The 13399-nt window shown below is 57.4% G+C and overlaps 1 protein-coding gene across 7 annotated transcripts in view; it reads left to right on the top strand.

Annotated features, from left to right (window-relative positions):
* Positions 1 to 13066, top strand: part of HECTD4 (HECT domain E3 ubiquitin protein ligase 4) — a 183147-nt gene extending 170081 nt beyond the window's left edge. For 6 of the 7 annotated variants that reach the window (XM_057747155.1, XM_057747153.1, XM_057747154.1 and 3 more), the window contains exons 67-76: positions 1062 to 1252; positions 2378 to 2524; positions 3310 to 3429; positions 4090 to 4245; positions 5862 to 5965; positions 6217 to 6438; positions 8196 to 8362; positions 8650 to 8845; positions 9439 to 9661; positions 10222 to 13066. In XM_057747155.1, the coding sequence (XP_057603138.1) occupies positions 1062 to 1252; positions 2378 to 2524; positions 3310 to 3429; positions 4090 to 4245; positions 5862 to 5965; positions 6217 to 6438; positions 8196 to 8362; positions 8650 to 8845; positions 9439 to 9661; positions 10222 to 10358 (1663 nt within the window). In that variant the 3' untranslated portion in view covers positions 10359 to 13066. Of the gene's footprint in view, positions 1 to 1061; positions 1253 to 2377; positions 2525 to 3309; positions 3430 to 4089; positions 4246 to 5861; positions 5966 to 6216; positions 6439 to 8195; positions 8363 to 8649; positions 8846 to 9438; positions 9662 to 10221 lie in introns of those variants that run through there. The other variant, XM_057747158.1, reaches the window with a different exon arrangement.
* The last annotated feature ends 333 nt before the right edge of the window (positions 13067 to 13399 follow it).

The following is a 13399-nucleotide window of genomic DNA, read 5'->3' as shown; positions in this document are numbered from 1 at the left end:
CCTAGGGTGGGACAGAGGTGGCCTGTAGAGACGAGAGCCTGGCACCAGGCTCCACCACCTCCCTGAGACAGGTCCCCGTGTGCTATGTGATCGCCACGAGGTGCCACAGGTTCTGGAACCAGAGGCACCTGTCCATCCACCTGCCTGCCTGCTGGCCCTGCTCGGGCTAAGAGCTCAATGTTTGTGGAATAAGGACACGCACACGCAACAAAACCCTCACACAGTACATACAAACACAAAGGCGGTTTCCTGTGATTCTGTGCCCAGGGGTAAGCACTTTGAAAGGTTTCAGAAAACAACTCTCCCAGTGTTTCTCCGGGAGTAGATTTTTTTCAGTACTGTAGAGTGGGATCAGACAGGATATACTGTCCTGCAGTCTGTTTTTGGTTTTTTTTTCCATTTTTCCACACCATTGGATACTGTTCCCCCAGGTGATTTTAATGGCTGCCTCGCGGTCTGTCCCTGGGGGTGGTGTAATTTACGGCAGCTGTTGCTGTGGCGAGGCAGCCCTCACAAACACACCTTTGCCTGCCTGTTCAAGGAGCTGCATAGGTGAACCCTGGGGTGGGGTCGCTGGGTAAAGGATGATGGCTTCAGTATCCCCAGCAGCTGGCTCTTACTGTGCCTCGGAAGATGCTGGGCACGGCGCTGTGTGCATCCCAGGTGTCCTCCTGACGGCACAAGGCTGTGCTGTTGCCAGCTCCATTTTATAGATGAAGGAGCTGAGGCTCAGGAAGTAGGTGTGCTTTGTAGCCTAGCTTCCACCCAAGGACTCCAGAGCCCCGTCTTTAACCCGAAGACCCTGCTGCCCACAGACAAGAGGGAGGCATGTGGGGATGTGCGTTGCTGTCCCCCCAGCCTGCTCAGCTTGTCTCTTTTGAAAGAAGCTATCCCCCCGTGACGAGCAGGCCCTCTGCCGTCAGCACCTTGGCGGAGCACCGAGAAATGCCTGGGAGGCAAGGCTGTCTCATAAACGCCCTCCAGGGGCTGGGACGTGGCTGCGGAGGGACCCAGCAGTCCCCCAGCGACCTCTGCCCCACCTTGCCTCTCCCCGCCCCCAGGTGTGCCTGCATCGACGTCCGGCACGCACACAAGGCCTCCAGGAAGTGGACCCTGGAGATGGACGTGGCGCTCGTGCAGTACATCAACCGGCTGTGCCGCCACCTGGCTATCACGCCCGCACGGCTGCATCCCCACGAGGTGTACCTGGACCCCGCAGACGCCGCCGACCCCAGAGTGGCCTGTCTCTTGAGTATGTGGCCCCAGGGGGATGGATGCCTTTCAGGGACCTCTCCCTGGGCTGCCCTGTGGGGACCACCCCACAACAGCATGGGGGTGCTTAGAAGGACTAAATGCCCTTCACGTGTCCGTTAAACAAATCCTTAGGAACACCTGCTGTGAACCAGGTGGGTAAAAAAAGAGGGAGAGAACGACAAGAAGCTGTGATTATGACCAAATTAAAGTTTGTGAGGCCTTTTATGTGCTTCTTGCCACCAAGCCAAGCAGCTGACACAGGAGTGCGGTGGCTGGGAGGCGAGACCCCCGCCGTCCCGCCCAGGCCCATGCCTGGAGGCCGCCCCGGATCCCAGGCTGGTGACGGGGTGAGGGGCCCGGGCAGTCTGGTGGCGTGTGTTAGAGACATTATCCTCATTACAAGAGAGCAGCATGTGTTTATGAAAAGCTAGGAATGCACAACAAGGGAACGCGCACACGAAAAGGGACATCCTGCGTAAATCCACCCTGGAGGTGAGCCCCGTCACAACGCAGCGGGCCCCGCGCGGGCTTCGCCGCTGGGCGCGCGGGCACCTCCAGCCCCGCGTGGCCTGCTGACCCTCACTCAGCCACACGTCCGAGCCCCTGCGCTCTTCCAGATGCTACAGCAGTGAACGCGGGCAAGAGACTGTCCCAACGTCAGTCTCACAGTCAGAGAGGAGACTTACCTGAGGGCGGACAAGTAGAAGCCAGTGTGCCCGTGTAACAGCTTCCCGGCTTGGATGTGTGATGTCACATCGTGGGAAGCTGGGTGAAAGGTACACCGGACTCTACTTTTTTTTGCAACTTCCTATAAGCCTATAATTGTTTCAGAATTAAAAGTTAAAAATAATATGGTATGCAGCCCTGGCACAGCCCCAAAGGCCGGCTGAGGGGACCCTTGGGTTCCTTAAGAGCCCAGGCCTCGCCCTTTGCTTCTGCTCGGCACAGGCTCGGGGAAATCAGACCCACTCACTCACCAATAGCCTGCCTGGGTCCAGAAATAAAACCCACCACGGGAGCCTCCTGGTCCCTCCCCATGACCGGGCCACCTGAGCCATTCACAGACGGAGAGTCTCGGCCTCGCTGGGCCGAGCCCCCGCTGACCACCCCTCGTGCCCCGCAGACGTGCCCATCGAGAGTCTGCGCCTGCGCTTCGCCCTGCTGCAGTCCCTGAACACCACGCTGGAGACCTTCTTCCTGCCGCTTGTGGAGCTGCGCCAGACGCCCATGTACACACACAGCATCGCGGCCCTGCTGAAGGAGGCCAAAGGTCAGCGCCTGGGGTTTTCGGCCACCGTCTGGCCTCTGGCGGCTGCCCAGGGAACCCCCCCCCCACACACACCCAGCCTTACCTTTGACGCGTGAGTCTCTTCTGGAGCGGCAGTTCCACCCAAGAGCAGTTACTTTAACTATGCTCTGAAAAAATGAATAAGCACTGAAAAAATTAATTTACTAAAAAAGTTTTCAGATTATTTAGAAATATATGAAGTTAAAGCTCTGACTCACTAGCTGCCCCCAGCATCCCTGCATCTGAGAGACGACCATCTCTAACAGATGAGTCTGTCCTTCCAGACTTGGCTGTTCACACAGAAATAGACACGCACACATTTTTCATCTTTTTTAACCAAAAACTGGGTATCCTTTTATACATTCTGTTTTGCGCCTCTGCTTCCCAGATCTCTGCGTGTCGACACACACACCCTCCTTGCCTTGCTGTCCACAGCATAGGTGCCCGTGCCCTTGTAGGTAGACACGTCCATGGTTTTTATTTTTTGCTGTTTCAGAAGTGGCCATAGCAAACCTCCTTGTTCTTTATGTATTTGAGTTTGTATTCCTACAAGCGAGGTATTTCCTGGGCATGACAAGGCCCAAGGGTTTAATCCTGCATTCACATTTGGCTGGAGACTAACTAATCACCTCCAGTGGGGCGGGACCTCTTATGCCCCCAGCAGCGTGTCCCCCCAGGGGACAGTGTGGCCTCCGCCAGGCCTCGGGGTGCTGGGAAGGAAGGGAAGCCACCCTATCCCAGCCTCTCTCCCACATTCCTCCCTTCAGGGCTGATCTTTTATGACACGAAGGTGACCGTCATGAATCGGGTGCTGAACGCCACGGTGCAGAGGACGGCTGACCACGCGGCACCGGAGATCACTCTGGACCCACTGGAGATCGTGGGAGGTGAGATTAGCTACACAGACCAGAGGATGCAGGCAGCCGTGTTTGAACTCGTTGATTTCTTACACATAAGAGAAGCCTTTAGAAGAGAGTCCAGGGCTGCTGTGACAGTCCCTCGTTGGTGCAGCTGCTCCTGTCGCCCTGCTCTGCGTCCCAGCCTGTGACTCCCCCCTCCAGTCCCTCTCGAGCTCCCAACCCAGGCGGCAGAGTGAGGGGGCATCAGGGGCACAGACCGCGCCTCAGTGCAGGGGGGGCAGGAGAGGCGGGCTTCATCTGGCCGTGGACCTGCTGAGATCGGGACTCTGAAGAAGAGGGGAGGCTGGGTATTGGGGAGGCAGCTAGGAGTCTCCACCACAATCTGTGAACAGACAGACATCAGGAGGGGCATGAACCAGGGAGTGACAGGGGCCTGGTGAGGGGCCTCCCCCGAGACACGCAGAAGGATGGGAGGGGCTGACCACAGGAGAACAGGCTCCTTGAGGGACCCACGTGGCAGAGATGTGAAAGACTGAAGATGCTCTAGGAGCAGGGAGGAGGCAGCAGCTGCCCCAGGGGGTGGGGCGAGGTGGGAGCAGCAGGCCAGGGCCTGCCCAGGCAGCAGTCCTGTCCTGAGAGGCAGGAGATCGCCACCCGGAGGTTTCGGCACTTCCTCTCTCATTGCAGGGGAGATCAGAGCCTCTGAAAACTCCTACTTCTGCCAGGCGGCCAGGCAGCTGGCCTCAGTGCCGTCTTCCCAGCTTTGCGTCAAACTGGCAAGCGGCGGTGACCCCACCTATGCCTTCAACATCCGCTTCACGGGCGAGGAGGTCCATGGCACCAGTAAGTGGCAGCCCCTCCGGCCTTCCGGCAGCCAGTTCAGGGCGGAGGCTGTGTTTAGAATGTAAAAATTCCTGGGGTTATTTTTAGCCTAAATGGCCCAATATCTTCCCTATTAGCCAGAGTAAAGCCACATCCTCGTTACCCTGCTCTGCACAGAGCCAGGACTGCCCTGAAGTGACCATCTATGCAGGCTCGCCAAACCCAGCCTCCCTGGACTTGCCCCATCCCCTGGGGGTGTGGCACCTGCCCCAGGCTCAGGGACTGGGCTTCTGATCAGTGCTAGGAGTACATTTCTTGCTGAGTAGACCCAGGAGAGACACCCTCAGTGTGGATTGGACTTCTCTTCGAGGAAGAGCTCTTGGCTGAGGGGTTGGTTGGGCTAAAAACTTGTAAGTGCCCAAGAGAGACAGGGGTCCGGGGAGCCCTTGGTGACAATGGCATGTTCAGCCACCTCACGCTGCAGGGAGGAGGAGTGGCTGCTCAGAAGATGCTCCCTCGTGGTCCTTTCAGTCACTTTAGCCCAGACATTCAGGAAATGCCTCCCATGCTGGATGAGAGGAGAAAGTTCTTCCACTGGGCGCACTGGGTGGGGAAAGCTATTGGGCCAGCTCCGTCTCCCATTCCCACCCTGATCATCGGACCCTGTTCCCGCAGCCGCCTCCCCGCTGGCCAGGGCCGTGACATCCTCTGGGCACACCTCGGAGAACAGCTCTGTTCATTGCGATATCAGAACATGCCTGGTCCAGGCTCAACCCCTTACACTCCTCATGGCACCAGCACTGCCCCCTTTACAGAGAGGGAAACTGGGGCTCCGCAAACTTTAGTAGCTTCCCCAAGGTCAGCAGACTCGCTGGGGCTTAAACCCAGTTCTGTCTGATTCTAAAGCCCAGCCCTTGGTGGTTAAGCAGGTGGGCATCTCCTGCTTCTCCATGGAAGCTGAGTGAGGGCCAGGCCCTGACAGCTGTCCCCAGGCAAGTACTCTGTGTGCACAGCTGTCCTCAGAGCTTCCTGACCTGAGGGCACTGATAGGACGCACAGGGAAGGGCAGAGGAGACCCAGCCACAGAAAGGAGTTTTGCAAGAAAACCAAAGGCATGTCTGGAATGGCAGCAGGAGAGGAGCTGGTCACTGCTCTTGCCCTTTGCGTGTATCCGTGCATCCATCCATTTATTTATGCTCTCACTGGACACACACTGAGCCCTGGGCTTGGTGGGAGGCAGTGCTGAGGAAAACGGGCGTTGCTCTTGGCCCAGCGCAGGGGACGGACACAGGTCCCGTAAGCCTTCATACCCGTGTCAGCTTGCAGCCGTGAGAGGTGACCTGCGTAGAATCTGCCTTTGACCTCGCTGAATCCCTGGAACTAGCCTGGGAGGTGGGTACAGGGACTGCCCCCACCTGCGAGTCGAGGGGCTGAGGCTGGCTCCGGCAGTGAAGTGATTCCCCGGGAGCCACCCAGCTAGTTAGTGACCCCGCAGATTTGAGTCCGGGTCTCCCAGCCCTCGGGTGGCTTCTCTTTCCACCCACCAGAGCCATGGCCCGGGGGCAGTGGAGTTGACTTCACGGTGGGGACAGGGCCTGCAGGCAGGGTAGGCTGATAGGTCCCCGTCTGTCTCGCAGGCGGCTCCTTCCGCCACTTCCTGTGGCAGGTGTGTAAAGAGCTGCAGAGCTCCTCGCTCTCCCTGCTCCTGCTGTGCCCCAGCTCCGCCGTCAACAAGAACAAGGTAAGACGCGTGGCCTGGGCAGCCGAGGCCGGTGCCCCCACCGTCGGCTGCCTGAGGGGCGGGGGCTCGGCCCGTGGGTGCGTGTCCTCATCAGCTCTGCGCCCTTTCATGAGCCTTCCTGGTCTGGGCGGCACTCTCACTGCGCTGGCCAGACACACTCCTGCCTGCCGTGGGTCACGTGGGCCTGGGACCCTGTTCCTGGGGGGCGTGGAGGCACACGTCGGTCCCTTCACCTCTCCCTCCACCTCCAGGGCAAGTACATCCTGACCCCAAGCCCCATCACCTATGGGGAGGAGCAGCTGCTGCACTTCCTGGGCCAGTTGCTGGGCATTGCGATTCGAGCAGATGTCCCTCTTCCCCTGGACCTCCTGCCCTGCTTCTGGAAGACGCTGGTGGGCGAACCCCTGGACCCTGACCAAGACCTGCAGGAAGCAGACATACTCACCTACAATTATGTCAAGAAATTCGAGAGTGTACGTGAAAAGCACATTTTTTCTGGGGAGCAGTGCCTCCGGGGCCCCGATTGCCGCCCCGTGGCCTCTGTGTCCCCGCCTGGGGACCGGCCGGCATCTCCCGAGGATCATCAGGGTGCGTGAGGCACCTCTGCTGGCCAGGCTTGCCTCACGGGGACAGGAGCCTCTAGCCTCCCTCCCTGTGGACAGCAGCAGCCCAGGGTGACCTAACCAGCCTGCTGGGCCCCACGAGGACACGGGGGAATGGGTTCCTGGCAGCTGAAGGAGTAGAAGTGTTGGGTGGGAACTGCTCTACGTAGAGCCAGTTTCACTTAAGAGCTTGGTTTCAGGGCTTCACGAAGAGCACAGGAGGTCAACTCTGGGGTGTCACCTAGGCAGGGCGCTAGGAACGCACAGAGGTGGTGAGACCGCAGCGGTGTCCCGCCATCCCTCTCCACACGCAGGCCAGTCCACCTGTGGCGGCTGCTCCAGCTGCTGTCAGGTCCGCCCGGGGCTGAGGCCGGGCTGGGCTCACGTCTGTTGTCAGGGCGCTGCCAGGCCGCTCTCGGTTTATGTAAGGCCAGCGCTGGAGGGCTGTGTTCACGGCGAGGCCAGGAGGGAAGTGAGGCTCAGCGCGCTGGGCTGGCTGGGGGCAAAGCCACTAGCAGAGCTCAGGTCTGGCCAGCTGGAGAGCCTGTGCTTCCTGGCCCCACACGCTCTCCTCAGATTAGAGACGGTCCCAGCAGAGTGTGGAGGTGGCCCGTGATCCAGCCCTCCCCGTGAGGCCACGGCTCTTGCCCACCGGGGAGCAGACTTTGTGTCCGAGGCCTGGCAAGGCGGCTCTGCAGCTGATCGGGGCCTCATTGCCAGGCTCTCCGTAGTCCCCTTAGCTGCCACTTGAGGGCAGCCAGCGCCCGGGAGCAGCAAAGCCACAGTCCTGGACAGCAGTCGGCGTCTCAGCAGAAAGAACTATTTACAGGGTCAAAGCAGGACACCCCGCCACGGGCTGGGGATTTATGAGTAGCTGCCAGGCGCTGCTCTGAGACGTCTTCCCGGAGCTGTGGGTGGCAGCAAGGGCCTGAGGCAGGCAGGAGATGTAAGACGGAGTCCAAGCAGACAGTCCAGCCAAGGCTTCTGGGAGACAGACCTACGCCAAGGGAGGCGGGAGAGGCACACGAACCAGGAAGAAATGCCCTGAACTTCTGTCGGGGGTGCCTGCGGCCTCCACCGTCCCAGAGCTGCAGGCTTGTCCTCCTCTGGGTCGGACGCTGTCCTCTCCTCAGTGGCTGAGTTTACATATCAGTGTGCCCGATGGTGGAGGCGTGGCCTGTGTACAAGTGACACGTGACGGAAACCCCAACTCAAACCAGCTTAGGGAAAAACTTTTTTAAATGATTTGATCTTAAAACTAAAAGTACAGATATAGATTTGGCTTCAGACAGGGCTGAATCCAGGTGCTCCGATGGTGTCATCCGTGACTGATCTCAAGGTGGCCTCCAGCAGTACAAAGTGTACCACCTTCAGCCGTGTCCACACCAGTGAAAGGGCGTGGCTGTAATTTGGGTCTTGTTAGCCAGGCCTCAGTCACATGCCTAACCCTGAACTCGATGGCAAGGCTGACGGCCAGGCCTGTTGCCACCTGCCTGCTCATAGCAGCCACGGTAGCCCCTGCCCAAATAACAACCGGCATTTGCCCAACTGGGAGGTGGGGTTCCATCTTCCGAGGGCTTGGGGAGCAGGGCAGCCATCAGCCCCACTCTGCCCTGCTCTCCCTCCAGATCAACGATGAGACTGAGCTGGAGGCCCTGTGCGCCGAGATTGCCTCCCAGCACCTGGCCACCGAGAGCCCCGATGGGCCCAACAAGCCCTGCTGCCGGTTCACCTACCTGACCATGACTGGCGAGGAGGTGGAGCTGTGCAGCCGCGGCCGGCACATCCCTGTGGCGTGAGTGCGCGGGGCCTAGGTGCGGGGACAGGCGGCTTTCACCGGGGGGAGGGTGTGAGGCAGGAGGGTGGGGCACCAGGAAAGATGGTGGAATGCCTTCAGTAGAGAGACTTTGTTCAGAAACACCAGCTCTGGGGCGGGTGACACCCACAGCAGGAGAGGAATTCACTGAGCTGCCAGGCCTGGGAAATCCGGGTAACGGCCTGGGGCCTCTGTCCGGGTGGGTGTGGCCCCCAGACCCCAGAGCAGCCCCCCCGAGCATCGTCCTGCCCCTGCTCCCCCTGCAGGTGGGAGAACAAGGACATCTACGCGGCCGCCATCCGGAGCCTGCGGCTGCGGGAGCTGCAGAACGCCGAGTGTGTGGCGGCCGTGCGGGCGGGCCTGGGCACCATCATCCCCCTGCAGCTGCTCACCACGCTCAGCCCGCTGGAGGTGGAGCTGCGCACGTGTGGCCTCCCTCACATCAACCTCGAGTTCCTGAAGGTCGGTGGCCGGGCCAGGCTGGGCTGGCAGGCGTGTCGGCAGGGGCCTGTCACGTCTTAGTGCTTCCTGGGTCCCGGCCCTCTGTCTTCCTCACGTGTGAGAGGAGCGGTACCCATCCCGATCTCATTGCTGAGTAAACCGAAGCTAAGACGGGTCACTTGCCCAAGATCACCCAGCCAGGAAGTTGGCAGACCACCTGCCTCGCGAGCCTGTGAAGGAAGCCACTGGCCTGAGGTGAAGCCCCCTTCACTGCTCAGCCTGGCCCGCTCGTGCCCGTGCCAGCCTCGAGACCTTGCCCAAGTGACTTCATCTCTCATGGGCATAGTGGCAGGACCTGTCCAGCGGGGTCCGTGCGGTAACGTACGGAGAGCCCCTGCTGCCGGGCCTGTGCGTAGGCCACAGTCACACAAGCAGACACTGTCACAACGTCCCTTGGGGTCTCTGTCAGCGTTGTAACCTCCCTGTGCCCAGCAGCCAGTGATTCCCTGCTGCCCCTGCCCCGGGATTGGGCCCAGCCTGGGGCGGGGAGGGGGGCGCTGCACCCCTGGGTTAGAGGCCCAGGCCTGCTGACGTCTGAGACCTTCCTTCCCCAGGCCCACACCATGTACCAGGTGGGGCTGATGGAGACAGACCAGCACATCGAGTTCTTCTGGGGAGCGCTGGAGATGTTTACCCAGGAGGAGCTGTGCAAGTTCATCAAGTTTGCTTGCAACCAAGAACGCATCCCATTCACCTGCCCCTGCAAAGACGGGGGCCCCGACACCGCCCACGTGCCGCCATACCCCATGAAGATTGCCCCCCCGGATGGCACAGCAGGTATTCCACACCCCACCCCCGTCGTGTTCTAAGTAGGGACACATGTACCCTGTTTGGAGCTGGGCTGCTAGGCCCTGCGTGAGCGGGGAGAACAGTGGACAGGGACCCCAAACTCCGAGGCCCAAATGTAAATGAGAGGCTGGAGGGCAGGGGTCACGTGCTTCCCAAATCTGACCTTCGCCAAGTTGGCAGTACAGGCCCGATGTTAACACGTCTTCTGAAATTTTTAAAAGCTTAAAATCCAAAAATGTTTTAGTCTTCCAACTTTTAAATGCAGCAAAGTAATTATATTTTAAAAATCAAAACTCTTTGCTGGCCAGACAAACCTGCCTGCAACCAGATTCTGTCACAGGTCAGCCATTTGGTGCCTGTGCTGGACAGCAGCTGTGTGTCTGCTCTTTCCCCCTCCAGAATCCAGCCCCCAGGCCCTCATCCCCGCGACTGGGCCTTGGGGTTGACTTGGAGTCGCCCGGAGAGGCAAACCTGGAGGCGGAGGGTCCAGCCAGTCCTCCTGGTATCGAGTCCCGTGCTCTAACGCTGGCGCAATGTCTCTCCTGTAGGTTCCCCAGACTCTCGCTACATCCGAGTGGAAACCTGCATGTTCATGATTAAGCTTCCCCAGTACTCCTCTCTGGAAATCATGCTGGAGAAGCTTCGTTGTGCCATTCACTACCGCGAAGACCCCCTGAGTGGCTGAAGGGAGGGAGCCCGAGTTAGGCTGTCACCGAGGCACAGCTCTGCCGGCTTGGGAAGCCTGCCACTGCGGGCGCGTTCCTCCGGGGCCCTGCGTGAGGAGTTGACATCTTGCTTTTCCGAACTTTTGTCCACATCCCAGGGCCTCCTGGAAGACTTAACCTTATGTATTTGTACGTTTTGTGATGGGTTGGTTCTTTTGCTTACCTGTTTGTGGTATGTTTGTAGGATAGTTTAGTTCCCAGACAGCTCGTGTCTCATTTGATCTTCCTGGACGTGTTCCTTCGTGGCCACCAGGTTCTGATGCTGTGAGACCCCAGTTGGTTCCACATCATAGAACCACCCAGCAGGAAGCTGGTCGTGAGATACCCTCGGCCCACAGAACATCCTGTTCTTTCTGCAGAGAGTCTCCACAGACAAGTCTGTGGCCAGCCCCCTGCCCCTCCGCCTTGAGCTGGAGTTTCTCCTGGATGTGGTTCCTGCAGGCCTCCTTCCATCTTGAAGTGGTAGGGTCCGTTCCCCAAACATGGGAGACACCCACAGGGAGCTTTATGTGTTAATCTTCCGGCTTTAGACCCTTGCCTATGGTCTGGGTTTCTCTGAGGAAAAGCCCACAGTGGTTCCCCCGTCCCTTCCCGCCCAGACAGCCCACTCTGCTCTCTGGGCCTCCTGGGCCCCAGCCTGACAGCTGCCCGGAGTGCTGCTCAGGAGCAGAAGACCAGAGCGTTCCTTCCTGGCCTTCGTTCGCAGAGCCAGGCCAGGTGCGTCCCAGCTCAGGAGTTGACAGGACCCCCTGGAGCTGGAGGGACTGTGCTCAGATGGGGACCTTTTTCCAAGACTCAGAACAGGAAAGCACATGATTCACGCCTACCCCACTTTTGTACTCAGACGTGACCCTTCCTCACTGCGGTGTTTGTGATGTGAGACGCAGAGGAAAGGCTGCACCCCGTTTTAAAAAGAGCTGTCTGAGGAGCTCTGCTCAGTTCAGGGTCTACTTCAGTGACTAAGACCTTCAAGTCCAGATGGAGACGCCAGGGTCCTTCTGCCCCTCTGGCCGGGCCCACCCGGGCCCCCGCTCCCCGCCCTATGTGAGCGTCTGCCAGGGCTGAGCCCCTGCAGCTCACCCGCTGCCCCCGTGCATTTGTGCCCCGAGTAGGTCTTTGTCCAGTGGTACTTTGTTCGAGAGCAGCGTGTGCCATCTTGTTGGACACTGTCATTTCGGGCCTTGCCAGTTCTCACAGAATCGCATCCCTGTATTTATTGTAAAATATTGTGAATATTGCACGTGGTGAGTGAGTGCTGTCTAGAAGGCTTTGGAGTGTGAGTGCTGGGGGGAGAGGACTTGCTGCTCCTCTCTCTGCTGTGGCCTGGCCTGTGGCAAAGATGTGTGAGATTGAGAGTTAGAGGCATTAGCGTCCACCTCCTCCCTACTATTGAGGAAACGAGGACCATTATAGAAAGAGTCCCTGACCTAAGGAAAGGCTCAACCTGGATGAATTGTTCCAGTTGCATCAGTTACATTTGATGCAGGATCAGTCCTGTCTGGAGGCGCCTGCAAGCAGTTTCCCTAATTGGAAGGAATGCGGTCGGCCATTGCCTCGTGGGGGCCATAGCCCCCTTGACTGGGGGTCACGCCAGGATGTATTCCTGACAACAAGGAGCCTCTTATTTCATTTCTGCATAATGAAAGAGGCTTTGGATTTACTAGAAGTGGTTTTTCCTCCCTGTATTTTTAAATCTTGGTCCCTTCCTCCCCCGCATCCTTCCCATCCCTTGAATGGACTCAGAATTGTCAGCTACCTCCCCAAGAGGGGTTTGGGAAGCTTCTGTTGGCCCATCACTTGACTAGGTGACAGCTGTGAGTAAGATATCTGCTGCTAACACGACTGCTTCTCCCAGAGAGCACATTGAGGTCCAGACAGATCCAAACCTTGGCCCTAAAAAAATGTGTGCTGTAAAGTTACTTGATGTATATTTATTATAATTATTTATGGTTACATCTAACAAACTTTTCATTCAGTTTGATGCTGTTTACACCACTGCTGTGTAAAGGAAGCTCATGACAGGAAAAGTCACACCAATAAATAACCTTCATCTAATTTTGATTTACCTTAAGAGTTGTGTGATCATCTACTCTTGCTGAGAAGAGTCGAAGGCAACATGCTTGGATGGCTCTGATGCTTGAGGGTCGCCAAGAGGCTAGGAATTAAAAGTATTTCTAATTATTATGGTCTCTTTGCACTTGATGTGATTCTTACTCCATTATGCCCCCCACTCAACCCCTAAAGTCTATGGTTTTCATACAGAAAGTCTGATTAAAGGGATGGATACCCAAGGTCAAAGGTAAACCTAACCCTGCAGGTTCTGCCCACTCCTTGTCCTGGAGCTGGTTTATATACTCTTGTGAGGATTTTCCTCAAGTGGACTGTTGCACTGGGAGAGTCTAGGCCTTTCTTAGACCATGTGTCCTCCTTTAGGCATAGGCAGTGGATTTAGAACTACTTTGTACAAAAGGAAAATGCAGGGAAGAGGTCCAAAATCAGTGCTCTGCCCTCTTCTTGCTGTCCCATGTCTGTCCCACACGTACTCCCCACCAGCCACACTGTGGTCTGCATTCAGGAGAATCCAGCCAGTCTCCCTGATTCACTTATCACCTACTCCTGTTCTGTGGGAGTCCTCACCCAGACCCACTTAATTCTCATTCTCTTGACGCCACCCTTCTTGTACTTAATAAATGCTAACTCTTAGTGGATGTGTCCTACATATTTATTATACAAAAAGCAAGACCCCTGTGTTGGATGAGGAATAGGCAACCTTCCTTTCTCCTGTCTGTTGCTTCAGGGTGCTAGAAATGGAGCAAAAACAACTACTCACAGCAAAGAGAAGACCTCTATCAGACATGAGACGCTAGGGAGTGAGACACTTCCGTCGTCACAGCAAGGGTTCTCCTGCTGGCCAGAATGGCAGAGGCCATTTTCCTTTTTAAAAAGTTGCCTCCTAAGTATATTCAGAATTACACCATCTAAGAATGAGAAAATATCCATA

Source organism: Hippopotamus amphibius, chromosome 8, assembly GCF_030028045.1.
Source record: "Hippopotamus amphibius kiboko isolate mHipAmp2 chromosome 8, mHipAmp2.hap2, whole genome shotgun sequence".
Classification (NCBI taxonomy): domain Eukaryota; kingdom Metazoa; phylum Chordata; class Mammalia; order Artiodactyla; family Hippopotamidae; genus Hippopotamus; species Hippopotamus amphibius.
This window is presented reverse-complemented; position numbering and strand designations above follow the sequence as displayed.